The sequence below is a fragment of the Salmo salar genome, chromosome 18 (genome assembly GCF_965601325.2).
Source record: "Salmo salar chromosome 18, fSalSal1, whole genome shotgun sequence".
Classification (NCBI taxonomy): Eukaryota; Metazoa; Chordata; class Actinopteri; order Salmoniformes; family Salmonidae; genus Salmo; species Salmo salar.
The window spans coordinates 8,304,944-8,329,178 of record NC_138308.1 but is presented as its reverse complement, the minus strand read 5'-3'; the positions used below and the strand labels follow the sequence as shown (position 1 = coordinate 8,329,178).

The window sequence follows — 24,235 nt, the reverse complement described above, 5'->3', positions numbered from 1 at the left end:
TGCATATTTAATTTAATCCTGCCAGATACTGTAAGCCTAAGTGTGTGTTCTGAAGTGTTGTGTCTTTCCATCTAGGTCCAATGTATCTGATTGTAGAATATGCCAAATATGGGTCACTGCGCAACTTCCTGCGTGAGAGCCGAAAGGTGGGACCCAGCTACATGTCAGGCAACGATGCCAACCGCAACTCGAGCTACCTGGAGAATCCAGATGAGAGGGCACTCACCATGGGCGACCTGATCTCCTTCACCTGGCAGATCTCCAGGGGCATGCAGTACCTGGCTGAAATGAAGGTGCCTGTCTAGCAATTACCACTTTCAGAATATTCACCATGTGGCAAATCTTAACTTCCACTTAAGTCAAATTTCACTCAGTCTCCCATTGACATCAATGCATGACTCAGTGAAAATTTGACTGAAGTGGAAGTAAGGATTTGCCTTTATTATACAGTCACCTCCAAAATTATTGGCACCCTTGATAAATACTGTATGAGCCAAAAAGACTATATAAAGTAAATAATACAAATACTAAACTATATTGTATGCTCTAAAAACTTTAATATTTATACTAATATAATTGTTTAGAGAAAGAGATTTTGTTTTACAAGTAATAATTGTTTATCTCAAAATTATAGGTGTCAAAATTATTGGCACCCCTAAAGATTCTGATCTATAAAATCAAACAAAATTATACCCCTCTCACCATTACCAATTTCAAGGGAGATTGGGAGATTAGGGAGATTAGCATGTCTTGGGGGTATGATCTTTGTGCCTCTGTAACTTTCTCACTCATCATTATTCACGATTCATTTAGGATTATCTGTAATCATGGTAGCATGCACATTTATGTAGAAGTGTTTAGAAACATTCTATTCTTATTTACAATAAAAGAGACTCCAAAATGACACAATACATGATTTACCATTCATTTCTATTGGACACAAAATAATCAAACACAACTAAAACAAACTGCTTGATGTAGTCAATGCGCGCTAGGAATATGGGACCAAATATTACATTTTGTTTGATTTTATTGATAAGAATCTTCCCAGCTAACACCAAATGTTCACACAACTTTAGAGAACGTTCCCTTAAGAGTCTCATTAGGTCATTAACTAATGTTTTCATAGGAATATTCCAGTGATGTGACTGTTTCCAAGAGCCCATTCCCTTAACCCTTTACACTAGTAGGAATAGGTTTATATGGATAGGGCTACATTTGAATGTTTCTATGAAATGCATAAGCATAGTAGCAATTGAAAGGGAACAGTTTGGAGATTGTGGAAAAATTATTAGACCAAAGTTGAGGACACAGCAGTTCACCTAACATAAGACTAAATCCAAAGATTACACTGTTGATTTTATGTGCATTTTACATTTACTGTACTTTTCACCGCGTTTGTTGATAACGAAATATGAAAATACAATGTAGAAAATAGTTTAAAAAAAGAAAAACCCTTGAATGAGTAGGTGTGTCCAAACTTTTGACTGGTACTGTACATGATTACATTGTACATTTTCATTTATACAGTCATTATTATTCAACTGGGATTTTAATTTAACCTCTTGGTTCATGGCATTCTGATCTTCCTGTTTTGGGTTTGTTCTTTGTTCTGGGTAAAGTTCTGGTTATTGTTCTCCTAACTCTAATGCCAAAACATGCTAAAGATAAAATAAATATGACTTGTTAAACAAAATCCTTTTCTCTAACCAATTGCATTAGTATAAAGTAATATACATTTCACATTTTTTGGAGCATATAAATTGCTCAGTATTTTATTTTTTACAGTCTTTTTTGCTCAATTTATCAAACCCACTGTATGTATGAATTCCATGCTAAACCTAGCTCAATGTCAATGTGACTCCATGTTTTGTAAAGAAAGGAGCTTGAATTGACTTTTGTCCTCCAATAGCTTGTTCACAGGGACCTCGCTGCAAGAAATGTCCTAGTTGCGGAGGGCCGTAAGATGAAGATTTCAGACTTTGGTTTGTCCCGGGACGTGTATGAGGAAGACTCATATGTGAAGAGGAGCAAGGTAGGGAACCCAAATATCAAATACCCAAGTACCTTTAAAAATGACTAAATTATATTGTTTTCTGAAGTTGTCAATTAGTTTGTTATCGATTGTAATAAGGATTTCTTTCACAGAACTGAGATAACAATGTCCATTCTCTTATTTTTTTGCCTCTCTTTTCAGGGTCGAATCCCAGTAAAATGGATGGCAATAGAATCCTTGTTTGATCACATTTACACAACACAAAGTGACGTGTGAGTACCTTGCGCAATCAACTTAAAACACCTGTGATACATATCCATAACCAACAATGTTTGCATGCTCAAAAATCGACTAAATTGCACAACTGAATGCATTCGACTGAAATGTGTCTTCCACATTTAACCCAAACCCTCTGAATCAGAGAGGTGCTGGGGGCTGCCTTAATTAACATCATTGGCACCAAGGGAGCAGTTGTTGGGGGTTAACTGCCTTGCTCAACGGCAGAGTGGCAGATGTTTCCACCTTGCCAGCTCAGCGATTCAAACCAGATACCTTTCAGTTACTGGCCCAATGACCTTAACCGCCAGGCTACCTACCTCCTCGGATAAACTATACAGCAAACATCAGAATAACTGTTTCATCCAGGCATTAGACTGTGGTGCTATTAATGCGGTGTCCTCTGTCTCCTGCCAGCTGGTCCTTTGGTGTGCTGTTGTGGGAGATTGTGACACTGGGTGGAAACCCGTACCCAGGAATCGCCCCTGAACGCCTATTTAACCTCCTCAAGACTGGCTACAGGATGGAGAAACCAGAGAACTGTACTGAGGAAATGTACGTTTGCCACTTTACTTTACCCCAGCATCATTATAACCACAGTAAAACTCACTGTTACTCTATTACACTGTGATGGTAATGACATCCATGACATGACAAACCAGCAGCAAATCCACACTTATTCATTCTAATGTTGTAATGAGCTATTGTAAATTGTAGGTAAACCATCCCATTCATTTATTTTCACGGTGAATCGTGTGTTATGTTTTGTTGCTTCTGACCATTAAGTGTCGTGTGAATGTGTTTCTGCAGGTATAATCTGATGCTTCGATGCTGGAAACAGGAGTCAAACAAAAGGCCCATATTCATAGACATCAGCAAAGAACTGGAGAAGATGATGGTGAAAAACCGGGTAGGATCAAGCAAAACAACCAACACTCTTTCTCTGTCTAATGTGGTCATTACATTGCTCACTGGTAGTTACAGTACGTGATGTCATAAATGGTAGTTACAGTACGTGATGTCAAATGGTAGTTACAGTACGTGATGTCATAAATGGTAGTTACAGTACGTGATGTCATAAATGGTAGTTACAGTACGTGATGTCATAAATGGTAGTTACAGTACGTGATGTCATAAACAGTCTCATGTCCAGCAATAAGTAGAACCAATGTCAGGTGACCATCCCCAAAATATGGCCCTGGGCAACATTTGCAAAACGTATAATTACAATAGATAGCAGTTAGTCTTGTGTTGAGGTAAAGAGGCGAAATATAGTAAAAAAAAATGTGGATGTCAAATACAGTGCAAAAATGTGATTCATATGTTTAGAATTTGAAACAGAGTACTTTTAATACTGTTTATCTCACACAAAAGTAGGAAATGTATTGCTCTAATATATTCGGTTTCCTATCAAATGTTTGTCATTGGATGTCTTATGCCAGTTAGCTACAATCATAACTATATGGGAGGTTAAGTTAGGTCATAACTGCATGGTAGGATATGACTGTATTATGACTGTATTAGCAGTGATTAGCCTAATCAGGGTGTTCCTCTCCTGTTATCAGGATTACCTGGACCTGGCAGCGTCTACGCCAGCCGACGCCCTACTGTACGACGACGCCCTCTCCGAAGAGGACACACCCCTAGTGGACAGCAATAATGCCCCTCTCCCTCGAACCATTCCCTCCACATGGATTGAAAACAAGCTCTATGGTAGAATTTCCCATGCATTTACTCGATTTTAGAGACAGGACACATAAGGTCTGTTTTTGACATGCTGTGATTGGCTTCCTGTAGTGTGTGACTGTGATCTAGGCATGCTTCATGAAAAAGTCTCCCATTTCTTAGGAAATGAGAGTCAGTGGAAAAGGAGACTCTTGTGTCTGATGATCACTATTTGGACCTGCTTCCGATGTACATTCAACCTGACCAAAATATTTACACATTTGTAAATAGTAAACATTTCCATAATTCCCTCATATGACATATTGTAATCCACATTCAAGCCTGCGTATTGATTTTATATTAGGAAACATACATTTTGGACGACATAAACATTTGCAAAACACATTCCAACACCCCCAATTTTTTATTAATTTGGAAAATACTGTTCAAATACAGTTTAGCATTTGAAACAGGTCCTTGCTGAATCAATCATTATCTATTACATTTGGATTCCAGACTGTCTTAAGTTATCTGAATTGTTTGTGTGTATATAGGCTACCTATTAAGCATAATGTAAGCATACAGTAAGTCTTTTGAAATAAACTTTTGGCTAACATTGATAAACAATACTTTGTAAAAGTATTTTCATAAGAAGTTCCCAAACAAATCCTATAGATCCTAAGCACTTCCAGTTGATAGTTCATAAAAGTATTTAGCAATAAGATGGCTGCCAGTGACTTAGTTACCATGAACAAACAGTGACTTGGTGACCGTGGTGTCCTGTTACAGTGATGCAATTCTTGTATCTGCTTTATATGGACAACAGTTATCAATGGTGCATGAGCCAAGGATAACATTTAGAGATCATGACATACATTACCAAAAATGTAACGATAATTGTTATTTTTCTTAGAATCTTATTTAATCAATCCAGTATATTTTCTCAGTTAAACTATACAGGAACTATGGACACCATTATTGTCTGAAGTGATTTCTGCATAGGATTATAAATGTATAGCCTTCTCATGTTCCTATGTCAAACAACCGTCTATAATTCACTTCAGAAAAATGTATTCTGTCCAAAATTTAAGGGAGCCTTACTGTCTGCACTCTACTTTTTCTTTACTCAGTGCAGAAAAATGATATGTTCTCGTTTTTAGGCATGTCATACCCGAACTGGCCTGAGAAGAGCCCGGTACTGCTCAACAGACTTGATGCCACTAACCCAGTCTTTACAAGATATGCCAATGATAGTGTTTATGCAAACTGGATGGCTTTGCCTTCACCCGCAAAAATTGTGGACAAGCTTGATAGTTAAAAGCAAAAACCATTGTAGAAAATAAAGATTCCTAATTGGGTAGATATGTATATTTATATAAAACTGTACATATACCTTCTAAAGTTGGTGCCCTTTTATTTCTGTTGCACGGGTATTCCAAGTTAAAACTGGAGGATTTCAAAAGTGCATTTGCTGAAAAATGGCCGGAATGACATAGACCGTGTTTCAAGCAGCTCTTCGGTATGTTAATCATTACCTCAAAGTCATGTTGGCCAAGTATCATTGCATGACTGTGTACCAGGTTGTATGTCAATGTTAATGTCTTTCAAGTGCCTGTGCCGCTTCTACGATAGCCTCCAATTAGTAGTGTACGACTGTGAAGATGTTGTTTCCAGACCATAAATTAAAGGGGACTTCTTTACCATCACCTGTCCTATATTGTAGACCTGTGAGATTAAGATGGACAAAGAGTGGACACTGAGTTCATCCAGAAAAACTGCAAAGTTTCTACTTCATATGATCATGTTCTTTGAAATGTAAAAGCCACTTTTGTCTTTCCACTTTAATAGAATGTGGGCGTGTTCGGTGTCAAAGCTGCAGCTCACCATTTTTGATTCCTCGTCATGGCAATCTTTGTGCAACTTTTAGCTATGATTTTGAAAACAAATGAGTGTTATCAATTGTTATTTTATTATTACGTGATTATGTTGCAATCAATAAAAGTTCAAATATGTGCGATCTATTTATATGCTAGGCTCCCTCTCTCTTTCTTTCATCAGATGTAATAATGTAAAAATAATGGAAGCTTACATTGTGAATAAAACCTTATTTATCTGAAACAGTCAGAAAACATGGCTTTTTTTTTTTCGGTAAGACATGATTGGTAGAATTTGATTACCTTATTATTTAATACAAAATATTTTGTGTGAGTCTGTTACTCTTTAAGATTGGTTTGGTGTAGCTTTAGTTTTCATTGGAGGAGGGCAGGAAGGGAAGTCTAAATTCAAGACAAGTATAACATGAACATTAACTTTCCATGTCAACTTCCGAAGACCTAAACCATGGTTATGAGGCAAAGGAATTATTAGACAGAACGTGTGCCCAGCAAAACTGTATTATCATGAGACTGCAGAATATACAATTATTTTAGGGGATGGAAAATGGTTTATGTGCCATATTGAACTCCTTGATTTGCCCTGTCAGAATGACAAGCATTTAATGAAGGATATTGGCTTGTTATTTAATGATTTAGCCATTGTCTATAGAATAACATGACTTGAAATACTGAACTTGCTGCCCAGTACTAGAGGTTATCTATATTTGTTGGAGTAGATGACTGCACACCTTAAATGGATTATTTTGCTTAGAAACTGTACAAACAAGAACACAATTGTTTCAGACCTTATGATCTTCATCATGTGCCAATTGAGGGAAAAATATTTTTCCTCATTTTGTTTTCAAAATAAAAGTTAGCACCCCAAAATCTGAGTTTGTCAGATTTATTTTCAGATAAAAGTGACATGGATGGGAATGGGAAATAAGGCACCATCTAATGCACTTTTATTACACTTTCAATCAACTTTTCATTTAGATTTTTATGAAATGTTGTTCTTTTTTGTAGCCTATGGCGAAGATTTCACCTATTGTTCTCTGCAAAGATATATTAACTTTTATTTTGAAGTAGCTACAGGTAACAGGGCATTTAGAGTACTGAAAAAGACGCATAACTTCCAACATCGGATTCAGTATAAGCAAGCCCAGGCTGTCACGCCCTGATCATAGAGAGCCCTTGGTTCTCTATTGTGTAGTAGGTCAGGGCGTGACTAGGGGGTGATCTAGTATATCTATTTCTATGTTGGTGCTGATATGGTTCCCAATTAGAAGCAGCTGTTTATTGTTGCCTCTGATTGGGGATCATATTTAGGTAGCTATTTCCCCACCTGTGTTTTGTGGGATATTGATTGTTTGTTAGTGTGTTTGGGCACTACGTCATCACGGTCTTTGTAAGTTTTGTTATTTTGTTAGTTTCACTTAAATAAATATGTGGAACTATACTCACGCTGCGCCTTGGTCCGCTCATTACGACAACCGTGACAAAGGCCCTGGTGAGGAGAACTATCCGTCAGGCAAAGAGGTCATGCTGGCGTCGGTTCTGTGACGCCATTGGAAGGGCAACACCTGTGGGAGAAGTGTGGGGGATGATTAAGAGGATGAGTGGGGTCAGAAGGGAGTGGGATTATCCAGTGTTGACGAGTGGGAAGGATGTGGCAGTAACAGATGAGAAGGCAGAGATGATGGCCAAATCGTATGTCGAAGTGCATAACTCAGCAAATTTGTCAGAGGGGCAGAGGAGGAGGGAGAGAATGACAGAGGAGCATGCTGGATTGCTGGATAAGAGGGAGGATGTAAATGATTCGTTGAATGCACCATTTACCATGGCAGAGGTGAAAAGGGCAATAGGTAAGGCTGGGTTAACTTCACCTGGGAAAGATAAGGTGTGCTATGTTATGTTGTACCATCTTAGTGATGAGACACTGGATAAGGTATTGGTGTTGTACAACAGTGTGGGAGGAGGGGAAACTACCAGGCAGCTGGAAGGAGGCAGCAGTGGTACCAATTCGGAAGCCAGGGAAGGACCCAACGAGGCCAACAAGCTATCAGCCAATAGCTTTAACATCACACGTATGTAAGATTATGGAACGTATGATTACGGCGAGGGTAACACCAGGGGCGAAAATCTGATATCAACTTTGGAGGGGACAATTACATTACATTTTCTCAAGAGCAATTCCTGAGGGGGACACCAAAAGTAGTGCTGTAACACATAGCCTACGTTGTAATATGGTAAATGTATATTGAGGAACCAAAGAAATAAGGTGTTTGCCGTACTCCTAACTACCGGTACCCAAAACTACACAACTAATCACAACAGCAATACCATTGCCTTTAACAAATCTTAGTTCAGTCACCAGTTTAAGTTGAGAGTAGGGGTATCCATGGCATTTTCCAATTATGTTCCTATTTTACAAGTAAAAAAAATTGAGAACCTTTCATAATGTTGCCAAACAAAGACTCAACAAACTTACCTGAGACTCCCTGTCTCTGCCAGTCTGTCCCTGGATATCTGTCCCCAACTCTGCTGTCTGTGTGCCATCTGTTGCCTGCTCTGCCTAATGACATCATTGTGAAACATTTCCATTAGAATTTCATTTCTTTCTTATGAACATTTTATCAACTAGTCTTTGAGATATTAGGCTACTAGGGTTCTTACTTTGCGTTTTGGTGTACTGAAAAATACTCTGCCATTTTTCTGCCATTTTTCTACCTGGTTGGCTACACACACACAGTATGTAGGTTATTTACAGTAGGAGATGGGCTTCTATCATCTTATCTTCTATCATTCTATATGGGCTTCGATCTAAAAGGTAGCTAGCAAATGTGAAACGGATTGCAGTGACAAGAGTTGACAGCTGTATGAGTTCACCATTTACACAACATATGCTGCAACCTTTTGTAATTTTAATCGTTTGTTTCATATTGGCTGGCTTCTAACAATAGCTGAATTTGCAAAGCTAGCGAGCACCAATTCAGTGGTGTTTGCTATAATCTTTGCTACCCGGGTTAAATAAAGGTGAAATAAAATATATAAATAAAAGTTCCCTTGCGACAATTTAGCTTTTGCAACGAGACCATTAAATATATTTAAAACAATGGTAGAAGAGAGTGTAGTTCTGTTCAGTTTATCGCTAACCTTATCACAGGGACTTTGAAGCACTAACTTACATGCATGCTGATCTTGGAATAAATTGACGATAGCAAAGATTCCATCTTTGACGACGCCACATAAATGGAATAGGTACTAGCTAGCTTAATAGTTCATATTTGCGCGCTAGCTCTGCATATTCAGCTAGTGTGAGTGCGCGATTGACTGGATTAACCTCACGTCAGTTACGTGCATTGAGTGCCTTTCAGACAGTAGATACGACCTCTACGTTACCTCGCAAGCTAAGGAACTGGCAGTGGATCAAACCATTGTGAGGCAAAGGGTGGGGGGGTCGCAATCTTTTTAAACTTAAAAACGCACTATTAAGTGTCTATAATCAGCACAATTGCTTTCATTGCGTATTATTAATATTATTTAAATTACATAGATATGTTTCAGTGATATATTGGGGGGGACAAATCATTTTTCCCAGGATGGGGGGGGGTCGTGTCCCCCCTGTCCCCCCAGGGATTTCCGCCCCTGGGTAACACACTTCGTAGAGAGCAGGGGGCTAGTATCGCCACATAAGAGTGGGTTCAGGAAGGGAAGAGGAACTATGGACCCAGTGCTCTGCTTATAAGCAGAGGTCAGGAAGGCTCAGGTGAACAAGGAGACTGTTGTAGCTGTCTTTTTTGATGAGGAGAAGGCGTATGATGTGGAAGGAGGGATTATTAATCAAGCTTGATATTATGGGGGTAGGAGGAAGAATGTACAACTGAATAAAGGATTTCCTGTTTGGAAGGTCTATCCCGGGTGAGGGTAGGGACGTATACCTGGTGGATAACGGTACACCACAGGGGAGCGTGATTAGTCCTCTGTTGTTCTCAATCATGATCAATGATGTTTACTCTCAGGTACAGCCAGACATTGGGAGGTCGATATTTGCAGATGATGGGGCCTTATGGAAGAGGGAAAGAAATGTGCCATACATAGTCAGGAAGGTACAGGAAGCAATTGATGAGGTAGAGCGGTGGGCATTAATGTGGGATTCAGGTTCTCTGTAGAGAGAACTCAGAGTTCTCTACCAGGAGGAAGGTGTGAGATGAGGTATGCTTGAGGTTATATGGTAGAAACTTGGAGATGGTGGGGTCCTTCAGGTTCCTAGCGGTATACTTTGACACTAGACTGACCTGGGCAGAACACATTGAGAGAGTGGTGGGAAAGTGTAAGAAGGTACTAAATGTGATGCGCTGTCCGATGGGGAAGGGTGGGGGGGGGGGGGGGACTGGGCGTTCCTCATTGAGGACCATGTATGTTGCATTGATCCGATCTCTAATAGACTATGGCAGTATAGCGTATGGTTCGGCAGCCCGAACGTCATTGGAAAGGCTAGATGTCATACAGGGGCAATCACTACTGTGATTATTATTTGACCATGTTGGTCATTCATGAACATTATAACAGAACATGGCCAAGATGTTCAAATCTCCACCCGGCACAGCCAGAAGAGGACTGGCCACCCCTCATAGCCTGGTTCCTCTCTAGGTTTCTTCCTAGGTTTTGGCCTTTTCTAGGGAGTTTTTCCTAGCCACCGTGCTTCTACACCTGCATTACTTGCTGTTTGGGGTTTTAGGCTGGGTTTCTGTACAGCATTTTGAGACATCAGCTGATGTAAGAAGGGCTATATAAATACATTTGAAGGGCTCAGAATATGTAGTGGGGTGTTTCGGACCTCTCCAGTGGCTGCGCTACAGGTGGAGATGCTGGGATATGCCATTGCAGATTAGGAGACAGCAGCTGGCAATGAATTATTGGGTCAACCTACAGGGACATGGGGTGTCTCATCTTACAAAAGGGATTTTAAAGGCATGCTGGGAACATGAGCGAAGACAGAACACAAGCTTTGGGTGGGTGGGTAATACCCAGGCGAAGGGACTGTATGGAAGGGAGTTTAGTCCAATGGTAGCTATTCCTGTAAATCCACCATGGCTGCTCCCACCTCCAGTAGTTGATCTAGAAGTGTTGTAGAGACTACAGAAAGATAGGGAGGGTGTTTAAGAGAAGTCTGGATACTGTGTATCAGGATTTTGTGACCATTTACACAGATGGATCAAAAGATCCAAGGACAGGATGTACTGGGTCAGCTTTTGTAGTGCAGGAATGTGGAGTGGAAGTCAGAAAATGTGTTACAGATCATCTGGCTGTATATATGGCGGAGCTGATGGCCATACTGTTGGCCTTGCAGTTGGTGGAGGAAGTCAAGCCAGACAGACATTTGCTCTGATTCATGTGCAGTGTTAATGAGTTTCCAGTCCTTTAGGTCACGTAGCAGACAAGACCTGCTTTATGAGGTGCTACAAACCCATGGCAGGATTAGACAGATAAGATTTATTTGGGTCCCAGCCCATGTGTTGATGGAGGGGAACGAGGCAGTTGATGTACTGGCTAAACAAGCACTTAGTAGTGGGGATGTTGATGTTGTAGTTTCAATGAGCAAGGCAGGGGCAAAAAGCCTGATATGGACAGTGATGGTGCAGAGATGGCAGCAGCAGTATAATAGAGAGACTAAGAGCAGGCATTTACTTCATGTTCAGAGGAAAGTTGGGGAGGGGAGGATGGCAGAAAGGGATAGAAGAGAGGAGGCTATATTTGCAAGATTAAGGGTGGGACACAGTCAGTTCAATAAGTCCGTAAATGTGATAGGAAAGCATCCAACAGGAAAGTGTGATTATTGCCAGGAAACAGAGACCGTGGAGCATGTATTGCTGCAGTGTGGGCAGTATCAGAGGAAAGAGAGAGGCTGAGATCTAGTATGAGGGAGAAGTGGATACAGGAAATTAGTTTAAAGAGTATATTGAGTAGAACTTCATTAGATATAGTCTCAAATATTTTGTTATATTTTTTAAGGGCAACGGGGCTGGCAGGTACGATTTCATTTCTCCCTGTCTATGGCCCACACTCCAGTACAGTAGGTGGCGGTAATGCACCATAACGTTGGATGTCAACCACCGATAAAATAAACCCCACCGATGAAGAAGCTACAGAAACTCTTTTGCGGAAGTACTCTTTTTTTTCTCGATCAGTCCACTTTGCTCCGTGGCGTTGTTTAGAATAATTATTTTTGATGCTACTGCTTTTTAGTCCTTACACGGAGAGCTGAATATCTTGGTAAGTATTTGCAAAAAATATACTGTTCAAAGCAAATATTTCTCGATATACAGCTAGCTAGCTACACAATCGTTCCAACCGGCTCATAGTAAGCGGTTGTTTACACGTATCTAACGTTAGGTGTTAGCTAGTTTTTCAGCTAGCCAACTCTGGTTCCCTTTGTAGCTTGTTTGCTACAGTAGTTACCCAGCCACAAGCTCATTAGTTCGGCTAATGTTGTTGTCGTTGTTGGCTAACGTTAGCTACCTTCCTAGATGTAGTAGTTCCATAAGCAGACAGGCATTGCTGGACATCCCTCAGATCGAGTCTTGAATAAAAATCACTTTGAGGGAAAGTGGTTCAGGTGAAAGTCTATTCTCATATACGTGTAGTACCAGTCAAAAGTTTGGACACCTACTCATTCCAGGGTTTTTCTTTATTTTTACTATTTTCTACATTGTAGAATAGTAGTGAAGACAAACTATGAAATAACACATATGGAATCATGTAGTAACCAAAAAGTGTTAAACACATCAAAATACATTTCAGATTCTTCAAAGCAGCAACCTTTTGCCTTGACAGCTTTGCACACTCTTGGCATTCTCTCAACCAGCTTCATGAGGTAGTCACCTGGAATGCCTTGTTAAAAGTTAATTTGTGTAATTTCGTCCCTTCTTAATGCGTTTGAGCCAATCAGTTGTTGTGACAAGTTAGGGGTGGTATTCAGAAGATAGCCCTATTTGGTAAAAGACCAAGTCCATATTATGAAAAGAACAGCTCAAATAAGCAAAGAGAAGCGACGGTCCATCGTTATTTTAAGAAATGAAGGTCAGTCAATACGGAACATTTCAAGAACTTTGAAGGTTTCTTCAAGTGCAGTCACAAAAACCATCAAGCGCTATGATGAAACTAGCTCTCACGAGGACCACCACAGGAAAGGAAGATGCTGTGTTACCTGTGCTGCAGAGGATAAGCTCATTAGAGTTACCAGCCTCAGATTGCAGCCCAAATAAATGCCTCAGAGTTCAAGTAACAGACATCTCAACATCATCTGTTCAGAGGAGACTGTGTGAATCAGGCCTTCATGGTCAAGTTGCTGCAAAGAAACCACAACTTAAGGACACCAATGAGAAGAAGAGACTTGCTTGGGCCAAGAAACATGAGCAATGGACATTAGACCGGTGAAAATCTTCCCTTTGATGATGATATTTTTGGTTCCAACTGCTGTGTCTTTTTGAGATGCAGAGTAGGTGAACGGATGATCTCCAGATGTGTGGTTCCCACCGTGAAGCATGGAGGAGGTGTGCGGGTGCTTTGCTGGTGACACTGTGATTTATTTAGAATATGATTTGTTTTTCAACAGGGCAATGACCCAAACCACACCTCTAGGGTGTGTAAGGACTATTTGACGAAGGAGAGTGATGGAGTGCTGCATCAGATGACCTGGCCTCCACAATCACCCGACCTCAACCCAATTGAGATGGTTTGGGATGAGTTGGACCGCAGAGTGAAGGAAAAAGCAGCCAACAAGTGCTCAGCATATGTGGCAACTCCTTCAAAACTGCTGGAAAAGCATTCCTCATGAAGCTGGTTGAGAGAATGCCAAGAGTGTGCATAGCAGTCATCAAGGCAATGGTGGCTACTTTGAAGAACCTCAAATATAAAATAGATTTTGATTTGTTTAACACTCTTTTGGTTACTATATGATTTCTTATGTGTTATTTCATAGTTTTGATGTCGTCACTATATTTTTCTACAATGTAGAAAATATGAAATATAAAGAAAAACCCTTGAATGAGTAGGTGTCTAAACTTTTGACTGGTACTGTACGTAAAACATGAAATTCAAGTTCCTCTTGAAGTCATTGCTACGTCTAGGTATGTTTATTGCACCAGCATTTTCTTTCTTGCATCATTTGTTGACACCATCTGAATATGACATGAATGAACAATGATTGCTGAATGAGTGCTTTTTCATCGAAAGGTTCTAAATAATGTATACACTGATGGAAGAAATCCAAATGGATTCCACTCACAATGTAACACCTGCAAGATAAGTCACATTGCAATCATCAAACAAGATGCACCAGAGGTGTTAATGACTTTATCTGAATAATGTGACATGAATGAACAAAGTAGCTTTTTATAGCAGCACTCGGAACAAACGTCCACCTTGTTAATCTAACTTGTTAATTAGAGTGGACTTTTTAACATTCCTAGAATATGCATTGGACCTAATTCTGTCCAGCTTGAGGTAGATTTACCTGACGGGAAAGGGAATGCAGAGTCGTCGCCCATAGACCGGATGCGAGCGTGATGCCCAGGCGAAGCTTTCCGCTGCAGGGACGGATGCGCTGGCTGTTCCTGGGGCTCGTCCTGCTGCTGGTCCTCTTCCTTTTTGCTTACTTGCTGGAGTGCACTCCCCCAGCTGACGTCAGCCTGGTCCTGCCTGGCTTGGGAGGGGAGTCCTATGGGAAGGAGTACTACCAGGCCCTGCTGCAAGAGCAAGAGGAGCACCACCTCAGCCGTGCCGCCAGCCTCAAGAGGCAGATCGCCCAGCTCAAGCAGGAGCTCCAGCAGATGAGTGAGAAGCTCAAGGTCCTGCAGGACAGGAAGGAAGGCGTCGGGGTCCAGGGACTGGCTGAGACCAAGGACCAGGTGCCTGGGGATCTCCTCGAGTTCCTCCACTCCCAGATCGACAAAGCCGAGGTGAACACGGGTGCACGGCTGCCCAGCGAGTACGCCCTGGTCCCCTTCGAGAGCTTCAACTCCGGTAAGGTGTATCAGCTGGAGATGGGGCTGACCAGGCACCCAGAGGAGAAGCCTATGCGGAAGGACCGCAGGGACGAGCTGGTGGAGGTCATTGAGGCGGCCCTGGACGTCATAAACAACCCAGACGAGGAGGATGGCCAGGAGGATGATGTGCCCATGCAGAGGCAGGCGTACACAGAGAGCCACTTTACTGAGGGTAAGAGAGTTATACAGGGGTAATGTATAACAGTGGTTCTCAACCTGATCCTGATGATAAGTTGACCGCTTGCATGTGCTAGTGCTGCCAAATATCTGGAAGGGCTGAGGGCCAGCATGGGAACCCCTAATGCAGATCACTATCTGCTTGTTTCATGGATGCAAAAAAATGATGTAATCTTGCCTTTTAAAGTTGAACAATATTTGTTCCTTATGTTTGACAAAACTCTGATGTTTACCCTTATGTGGGCAGGGCTTTACAGAACGGAACGGGACAAAGGCACACTCTACGAGCTCTTCTTTGCAAAAGAGGACTCCGGCAATTTCCACCACGTTACTCTTTTCCGTCCATTCGGTCCTTTAATGAAAGTCAGGAGCACATCCGTAGAAACGTCCGGAGTCGTCATTAATATCATTGTGCCATTGGCGGGCAGAACAGAGGCATTCTCACAGTTCCTACACAACTTCAGGTCAGTGGTGGTGAGTCATGTGAAAATGGCAATATGCAACCTATACCTACTATTTTGTAAAGATTGTGTAATTTTTGTTTTTGTGATTGCAGGGAAGTTTGCATAAAACATGATAGGGGAGTGCATCTTACGGTGGTCTACTTTGGACAAGAGGGCTTACGAGAGGTGAAGTCTTATTTGGAAAACATGTCCAGGTTTGTTTTCTTTTAACATGAATGAAAGGATTTACGATGTGCTTTTGATAGGATTTTACTGCGGGACATGTGTCACTTGTCTATATGTTTCTAGTCTAGACGTTTCGTGCTCAAACAGATAACTGAAATTACATTGTTGGTTTGTAGGGAGGAGAGTTTTTCCAACTACACCCTTATCCCAGTGGACGAGGAGTTTTCCAGGGGCAGGGGTCTGGACATCGGAGCCCGCGCCTGGAAGAAGGGTGACGTATTGATGTTCTTCTGTGATGTGGATATCTACTTCACACTGGACTATCTCAACACCTGCCTCCTTCACACCGCTCCAAGTAGGTGCCTTCTATCAAAACATTGTAGCCTACACCAACACGCATCGTTCCCCGATTTTAAACGTTTGAGATATGACTGCATCGGCCGCGGACCCCGAAACGGATCCAAATTTTGCAAACATCGGTCAGAAAATCGATTGAAATGGTACGAATCGTTGTTTTTTTTGTTGTTGTTGCTCATATTACTTTCTACCTTCTGAAAATACCTCATCTTTTGTGACAACTGATGCGCCCTCTCCTTCAGTGTCGAACTAAGCATGTAATTGTGTTGACAGTCAAGTCATTTTGCGTGCCGAACTACCTCGGGAATATCAGTAGCCTAGTCAAACTGCGCATTGTGCCCAGCTTCGTGTGCTGACCAGCGTGAGGTAGGCGGCCTGTTCCTGATCTGTAATGGCACCTTCAGTGTTCAAATGCTAAAATGACTTGCGCGACAACCTATGTAATTTGCAAGGTTATTGTTATCTATACACTGTTGAAAATGTGTTTTGCCGGAATAAAAGTAAACTACTGGAGACGCAACTTTTATCTGACTACCTGCTGAACGGGCCTTAACAATATATTTTATTTAGATTGTTCAGGTTCACCATCAGCGTGTGTGTGTGGTCGTTTTTAGATATATAGGGTAAAGTGCGAGGCGCGCACTGCATGGCCAAATTGGGAGGAGAGAAGAAGCTCACTAAACTTCCAAACAGTCAAAACCATTCGATTTTCAGATGGGGATGAAATCCAAATTTTGCTATATATTCATTGACTGTGTCATAGCTAATTTGTAAACGATAAATATTGATCCATTACTAGCTCAAACACTTAATCTGCAAAAATGACATGTTAATTAGTGAGTGATGGTGATTTCAGAACCAAAAAAAACATATGCTACATTGCCGCCGCCCCCCCCCAATCTGATAATGGAAGTGGGGTGGTAGATGCCTAGTCTCCCTTATGGCTCAGGTCAGGTGCCTACATAGTACATACACCATAGACCATTTATCATTTACACACACACGCAGAAGTCAGCTCAGACAGATCCAGCTCAGAGGCCCAGGTCATGATCTCCATCGGCAGCAAATTTTAACTTAGAATGGAAAATGAATGTGTTTATGCAACAAATGGTAGTGCGTGGAATCGTATCGAACCAAATCGTTTCTTTCTCGAATCAAATCAAAACGCACTGAATCGTTTCATACTAAAACTAATTGTTCCTGTATCGGAGCCCATGTATCTACAGTGCATTCAAAATATTCAGACCCATTGACTTTTTCCACATTTCGTTAAGTTGTAACTTAAAAGTTTATCAGCCTTATCCTAAAATTGATGTTTTTTCCTCAATCTACACACAATACCCCATAATGACAAAGCAAATTTATAAAATAAAGTATTCAAACCCTTTACTTTGTTGAAGCACCTTTGGCAGCGATTACAGCCGCGAGTCTTCTTGGGTATAATACTACAAGCTTGGCACACCTGTATTTGGGGAGTTTCTCCCATTCTTCTCTGCAGATCCTCTCAAGCAGGTGATCTGGTTCAAGTCGGGGCTCTGGCTGGGCCACTCAAGGACATTCAGAGACTTGTCCCGAAGCTACTCCTACATTGGCTTGGCTGTGTGCTTAGCGTCATAGCTGTGTTGGAAGGTGAACCTTGGCCCAGTCTGAGGTCCTGAGTGCTCTGGAGCAGGTTTTCATCAAGGATCTCTCTGTATTTGCTCCTTTCATCTTTCCGTCTATCCTGAAAAGTCTCCCAGTCCCTGCCGCTGAAAAACATCCCTTGCTGCCACCACCATGCTTCACCGTAGGTATGGTGCAAGGTTTCCTCCAGACGTGTTGCTTGGCATTCAGGCCAAAGAGTTCAATCTTGGGTTCATCAGAGCAGAGAATCTTGTTTGTCATGGTCTGAGAGTCCTTCAGGTGCCTTTTGGCAAACTCCAAGTGGGCTGGGTTTGTGCCTTTTACTTAGGAGTGGCTTCCGTCTGGCCACTCTACCACAAAGGCCTGATTGGTGGAGTGCTGCAAAGATGGTTGTCCTTCTGGAAGGTTCTCCCATCTCCACAGAGGAGCTCTGTCAGAGTGACCAGCGGGTTCTTGGTCACCTCCCTGACCAAGGCCCTTCTCCCCCAATTGCTCAGTTTGGCCGGGCGGCCAGCTCTAGGTAGAGTCTTGGTGGTTCCAAACTTCTTCCATTTAAGAATGGAGGCCACTGTGTTCTTGCAGTGCTTCAATGCTGCAGATGTTTTATTTAAATTAATACATTTTCTAAACATTCAAAAAACTGTTTTCACTTTGTCATTGAGGTATTGTATGTAGATTGATGAGGACAAAATATATGAATACATTTTGGAATAATGCTGTAACGTAAAAGAATTTGCAAGAAGGGGTCTGAATACTTTCCGAATGCACTGTAGATACAGTTGAAGTCAAGTGTGCATACACTTAGGTTGGAGTCATTAAAACTCCACAAATTTCTTGTTAACAAACTATAGTTTTGGCAAGTTGGTTAGGACATCTACTTTGTGCATGACACAAGTAATTTTTCCAACAATTGTTTACAGACAGATGATTTCACTTATAATTCACTATATTACAATTCCAGTGGGTCAGAAGTTTACATACACTAAGTTGACTGTGCCTTTAAACAGCTTAGAAAATTCCAGAAAATGATGTTATGGGTTTAGAAGCGTCTGATAGGCTAATTAACATAATTTGAGTCAATTGGAGGTGTACCTGTGGATGTATTTCAAGGCCTACCTTCAACTCAGTGCCCCTTCGCTTGAAGTCTGGTTCTTCCATAAGTCTGGTTCTTCCTTAGGAGCAATTTCCAAACGCCTGAAGGTACCACGTTCATCTGTACAAACAATAGTACGCAAGTATAAACACCATGGGACCACGGAGCCGTCATACCGCTCAGAAAGGAGACGCGTTCTGTCTCCTAGAGATGAACGTACTTTGGTGTGAAAAGTGCAAATCAATCCCAGCAAAGGACCTTGTCAAGATGCTGGAGGAAACAGATACAAAAGTATCGATATCCACAGTAAAACGAGTCCTATATCGACATAACCTGAAAGGCCGCTCAGCAAGGAAGAAGCCACTGCTCCAAAACCACCATAAAAACGCCAGACTATGGTTTGCAACTGCACATAGGGACAAAGATTGTAATTTGGGGAGAAAAGTCCTCTGGTCGGATGAAACAAAAATAGAACTGTTTGGCCATAATGACCATCGTTATGTTTGGAGGAAAAAGGGGATGCTTGCAAGCTGAAGAACACCATCCCAACTGTGAAGCACGGGGGTGGTAGCATCATGTTGTGGGGGTGCTTTGCTGCAGGAGGGACTGGTGCACTTCACAAAATAGATGGCATCATGAGGGAGGAAAATTATGTGGATATATTGAAGCAACATCTCAAGACAGTCAGGAAGTTAAAGCTTGGTCGCAAATGTGTCTTCCAAATGGACAATGACCCCAAGCATACTTCCAAAGTTGTGGCAAAATGGCTTAAGGACAACAAAGTCAAGGTATTGGCGTGACCATCACAAAGCCCTGACCTCAATCCTATAGGAAATTTGTGGGCAGAACTGAAAAGTGTGTGCGAGCAAGGAGGCTTACAAACCTGACTCAATTACACCAGCTCTGTCAGGAGGAATGGGTCAAAATTCACCCAACTTATTGTGGGAAGCTTGTGGAAGGCTACCCAAAACATTTGACCCAAGTTAAACAATTTAAAGGCAATGCTACCAAATACTAATTGAGTGTATGTAAACTTCTGACCCACTGGGAATGAAATAAAAGCTCAAATCATTCTCTCTACTATTATTCTGACATTTCACATTCTTAAAATAAAGGTGTGATCCTAACTGACCTAAGACATGGCATTTTTACTAGGATTAAATGTCAGGAATTGTGAAAACCGAGTTTAAATGTATTTGGCTAGGGTGTATGTAAACTTCCGACTTCAACTGTACGTATCGAATAATCTTGAAAGAGAACGATGCACATCCCTACTGTTTCCAATCCTTCAAATTCTTTGGGGTTTTTCATGAGTACTTAATGCGGGCAGTGTGTGACTTGTCTTTTTTATAAATGTGTACTATTGGCATTTTGCATGTAATTTGTACCAAAATATATTTCAACCTCCATCTTGTTTTCTTTTTGTAGACAAGAGAGTATTTTATCCAGTGGTTTTCAGTTTGTATAATCCTGCCATAGTCTATGGAAATCTGGAGCTGGCTCCCCCCATTGAAAGTCAACTTGTAAGTATCTGTAAAAATGGATGACAAAACATATATACACTACATGACCAAAAGTATGTGGACACCTGCTCGTTGAACATCTCATTCCAAAATCATGGGCATTAATATGGAGTTTGTCTCCCCCTTGGTTGCTATAAGTCTCCAATGTTCTGGGAAGGCTTTCCAAATTGCTGCAGGGACAGCCACGAGCATTAGTGAGGTTGGGCACTGTGTTGGGCGATTAGGCCTGGCAGTTGGTGTTCCAATTCATCCCAAAGGTGTTCGATGGGGTTGAGGTCAGGGCTCTGTGCAGGCCAGTCAAGTTCTTCCACACCGATCGACAAACCATTAATGTGTGGGCCTCACTTTGTGCACGGTGGCATTGTCATGCTGAAACAGTAAAGGGTCTTCCCAAACTGTTACCATGTCATTGTCAAGATTTCCCTTCACTGGAACTAAAGGGCCTAGCCCGAACCATGAAAAACAGCCCCAGACCATTATTCCTCCTCCACCAAAGTTTACAGTTGACACTATGCATTCGGGGAGGTAGCGTTCTCCTGGCATCCACCAAACCCAGATTAATCTGTCGGACTGCCAGATGGAGAAGCGTGATTCGTCACTCCAGAGAACGCGTTTCCACTACTCAAGTCTAATGGCGGTGAGGTTTAGACCACTCCAGCCAACACTTTGCAACGCGCATGGTGATCGTAGGCTTGTGTGTGGCTGCTGAGCCATGGAAACCCATTTCATGAAGCTCCCGACAAACAGTTCTTGTGCTGACGTTGCTTCCAGAGACCGTTTGGAACTCGGTAGTGAATTTTGCAACTGAGGACGGACTATTTTTACGTGCTTCAGCACTTGGCGGCCCCGTTCTCTTAGCTTGTGTGGCCAACCACTTCGCAGCTGAGCCGTTTTTGCTCCTAGACGTTTCCACTTCACAATAGAAGCACTTACTGAGCTCTTCAGTAAAGCCATTCTACTGCCAATGTTTGGCTATGGAGATTGCTTGTCTGTGTGCTCGATTTTATACACCTGTCAGCAACGGGTGTGGCAGAAATAGCCGATTCCACTAATTTTAAGGGGTGTCAACATACTTTTGTGTATATGTAGTGTATTTAACCCTTGATTTAGAGTTAAATACACTACAATGTTTACATTAGTCAACTTGCCAATGTCAAGTGTTCTTTCCGTATAGATTCACAAGAAAGATGCTGGATTCTGGAGAGATTTTGGCTTTGGAATGACATGTCAGTATCGCTCGGACTTCCTTAATATAGGTAAGCCGTGTTAACCGACACATTGCTACGGTGTTGTGTGCTTTCTATGTATTTTTACTGTGACAATTCTATAAGCAAGAGATCTCACTACCCCTCAATTATATTTTCTAGGAGGTTTTGACCTGGAGGTGAAAGGTTGGGGTGTGGAAGATGTCCACTTGTACAGGAAGTACCTGCGGAGCGACCTGATCGTGACGCGTACGCCAGTATCTGGCCTCTTCCACCTGTGGCACGAGAAGCAGTGTGCAGACGAGCTGACTCCAGAACAGTATCGCATGTGCATCCAGTCCAAAGCCATGAATGAGGCGTCCCACTCCCACCTGGGCATGCTGGTGTTCCGTGAGGAGATCGAGAATCACCTCCGCAAGCAGGCCTATAAGACCCAGGGCAAAACTGAAGACTGAATTGTGCCTTTTTTTCGCTAGGCGGCCATCTTAGGTACTCTCTGCATCAGACCTCCTCGCTTTGTTTTTTTGTTTTTTTACAAATGCAAGAACTGAGGTACACTCATGTTGTTACGAACATGATTAAAATGCACTATACAGAAGACCCGTTTACACAAAATCCTGTTACATTTCACAGATTAGCTAGACACGTATGGGAATGTACAAAAATGTACGTTAGTAAATGTGAAGTGTCAACTTAAACATTTCAAAAGACTGAGAATGACACCACCTGTGTCAATACAGAAAGACTGATGGAACATCTTTGAAGTTGGGGAAATTTGCATGACCCATCACGTTAAGGCAATGTTCTTGCCTGTGAGATCAAGCAATCAATGGACAGTGTTCTTTTAAAAAAATGTATCCCTATAACTCTACTGCCATATTTATGTCAAGATTGATTTAAAGTTGTACAGCGATTTTAAAAAAAGGGGGCTTTGTTGAAAGGGAAAATAAGTCAGGGGGAGTGTTTATCAGCATCAAATGATTTATTCTATCGGTTTTAATTAGTTTATTTGGGAAATGTACCAACATGTACAGATCAGACTGGATTGTGACTTAAGAATCATCACATTATTAAACTTGCCTTTCATTAAATTGAACCTTGCAGCCACTCAATGATGTGGTCAATCTTAAATGGAATAATGTCTAAATGTGCCGGAGAGGAGGACATTAAAGATACTATCCCTCCTGAGGCCATTGATAGTTATGAGACTTGGGGCTCTTCAATCTGTATCACTGAAGCGTTACAGATTGCGAGATAGGAAAGGTAATTGCCGTATGCAGCATTTACAGTGAATGCAGTCTCCTCTAACACTGGAACATTGCCTTTTAAATTTAAATCAGGTTGTAATGCCGCACTTCCACAATAAGGTTTGAATAAGCCCAAACAAATTGCGCGATAGAAATGTAAAGGGAGCTGACATATGCAGTGTTAGTCTCCGCTAACAAGGGGGAACTTGCATTTACAGTTCAATCACGCTGTAACGTTGAACTTCTGTGATACAGACTTGGTCGAAGATAAAGGTTAAAAGTAATAACGTGCAGAAGCGTTCCAAATAATAAAATTCACTGGAGTGAAAATGACTTGAGTGTTAAACGGAACCCAAACCGGCTGCGCGCGTGCACCATCGTGCATACATTTATTTTGTCCCCCTACACCAAACGCGATCACGACACGTAGGTTAAAATATAAAAACAAACTCTGAACCAATTACATTAATGCTTTTCGACCTGTCCCCAAATTAAAAATGTATGGCAATTTAGCTCGCTGTTGCTAGCTAATTTGTCCTGGGATATAAAGATTGAGTTATTTTACCTGAAATGCACAAGGTCCTCTACTCCAACCATTAATCCACACATAAAACCGAATCGTTTCTTGTCATCTCTCCCCCTTCCAGGCTTTTTCATCTTTGAACTTATATGGTGATTGGCATCTAAACTTTCATAGTATTACTACACCGACCGGCAACACAGTTCGTCTTTCAATCACCCACGTGGGTTATAACCAATGAGGAGATGGCACGTGGGTACCTGCTTCTATAAACCAATGAGGAGATGGGAGAGGAAGGACTTTCAGCTTGATCTGAGTCAGAAATAGAAAGGACTCCTATTTTAGCCCTTTGCAACACGTGTGAGCAGTGTGGGTGCAATTATTGGATAACAGATTTCTACATTTATTTTGCGATGCTCGCGCACGGTCTGGTCAGCATGGTAGTAAAGAAAGTTCGCCATCAAAGTGGAAAATAAACACAATCGTAGTGAATTTCAGATAACTACCCAGCAAACACAGGAACTGTTTAATTTCATTCTATAAATGTTTTCAGATCTACAGCCGTTACTTGATGTCACATTTTCAATGCTAATCCTGTAGAATCAGCAACCGTGCTGGGCCAATGAATGTGTTTATTTTCTAACTGCCACATAGAATTATTACATTGTCTTAATCCATTTTTTTTCGACCTAGGGTATGGATTGATTAGAGCCCTGAATGTCGGCAGGTACCGTTAAAAAAAAAAAGTTTCATTTTTATTGATAAAACATTACTTGGAACTACTCATTGAAGTGTAAAAAATGTGATGGTAATTTAGATTTACATAAAGTCCAAAGTTGTATTATGTTAAAGAGCAAGCAAAGCATGTTTGCGATTTATTGTGATTAAGTAACAGGGTTGCGTTCAGTATGACAGAATGGTGTGCAATGTTGAATTCAACGAAACGGTATTGTATTGAATGACCAGTTGAAAAACTATCAAGGTGGCCCACCTTTTTGTA

The 24,235-nt window shown here is 41.5% G+C and overlaps 2 protein-coding genes across 5 annotated transcripts in view; both read left to right on the top strand.

The window, feature by feature from the left end:
* ret (ret proto-oncogene receptor tyrosine kinase) overlaps positions 1-6,699 on the top strand; it is a 30,511-nt gene extending 23,812 nt beyond the window's left edge. The window contains exons 14-20 of the mRNA XM_014154262.3: positions 76-293; positions 1,913-2,035; positions 2,198-2,268; positions 2,690-2,827; positions 3,083-3,182; positions 3,838-3,985; positions 5,098-6,699. Of these exons, the coding sequence (XP_014009737.3) occupies positions 76-293; positions 1,913-2,035; positions 2,198-2,268; positions 2,690-2,827; positions 3,083-3,182; positions 3,838-3,985; positions 5,098-5,255 (956 nt within the window). The 3' untranslated portion in view covers positions 5,256-6,699. The remainder of the gene's footprint in view (positions 1-75; positions 294-1,912; positions 2,036-2,197; positions 2,269-2,689; positions 2,828-3,082; positions 3,183-3,837; positions 3,986-5,097) is intronic.
* Positions 6,700-11,966: 5,267 nt separating this feature from the next.
* Positions 11,967-22,559, top strand: csgalnact2 (chondroitin sulfate N-acetylgalactosaminyltransferase 2). Of its 4 annotated transcripts, none has more exons than XM_014153972.3 (8): positions 11,967-12,087; positions 14,314-15,033; positions 15,286-15,502; positions 15,595-15,696; positions 15,844-16,022; positions 20,169-20,263; positions 21,438-21,519; positions 21,631-22,559. In XM_014153972.3, exons 2-8 carry the CDS (start codon positions 14,382-14,384, stop codon positions 21,921-21,923), a joined length of 1,620 nt encoding a protein of 539 aa, XP_014009447.3. In that variant the 5' UTR covers positions 11,967-12,087; positions 14,314-14,381; the 3' UTR covers positions 21,924-22,559.
* The last annotated feature ends 1,676 nt before the right edge of the window (positions 22,560-24,235 follow it).

Coding starts and splice junctions, on each gene's coding strand:
- csgalnact2 (XM_014153972.3), top strand. CDS start 14,382: ATGCCCAGGCGAAGCTTTCCGCTGCAGGGACGGATGCGCTGGCTGTTC. Junction 16,023..20,168: donor CCTCCTTCACACCGCTCCAA/GTAGGTGCCTTC, acceptor TTCTTTTTGTAG/ACAAGAGAGTATTTTATCCA. Junction 20,264..21,437: donor CCCCCATTGAAAGTCAACTT/GTAAGTATCTGT, acceptor CTTTCCGTATAG/ATTCACAAGAAAGATGCTGG.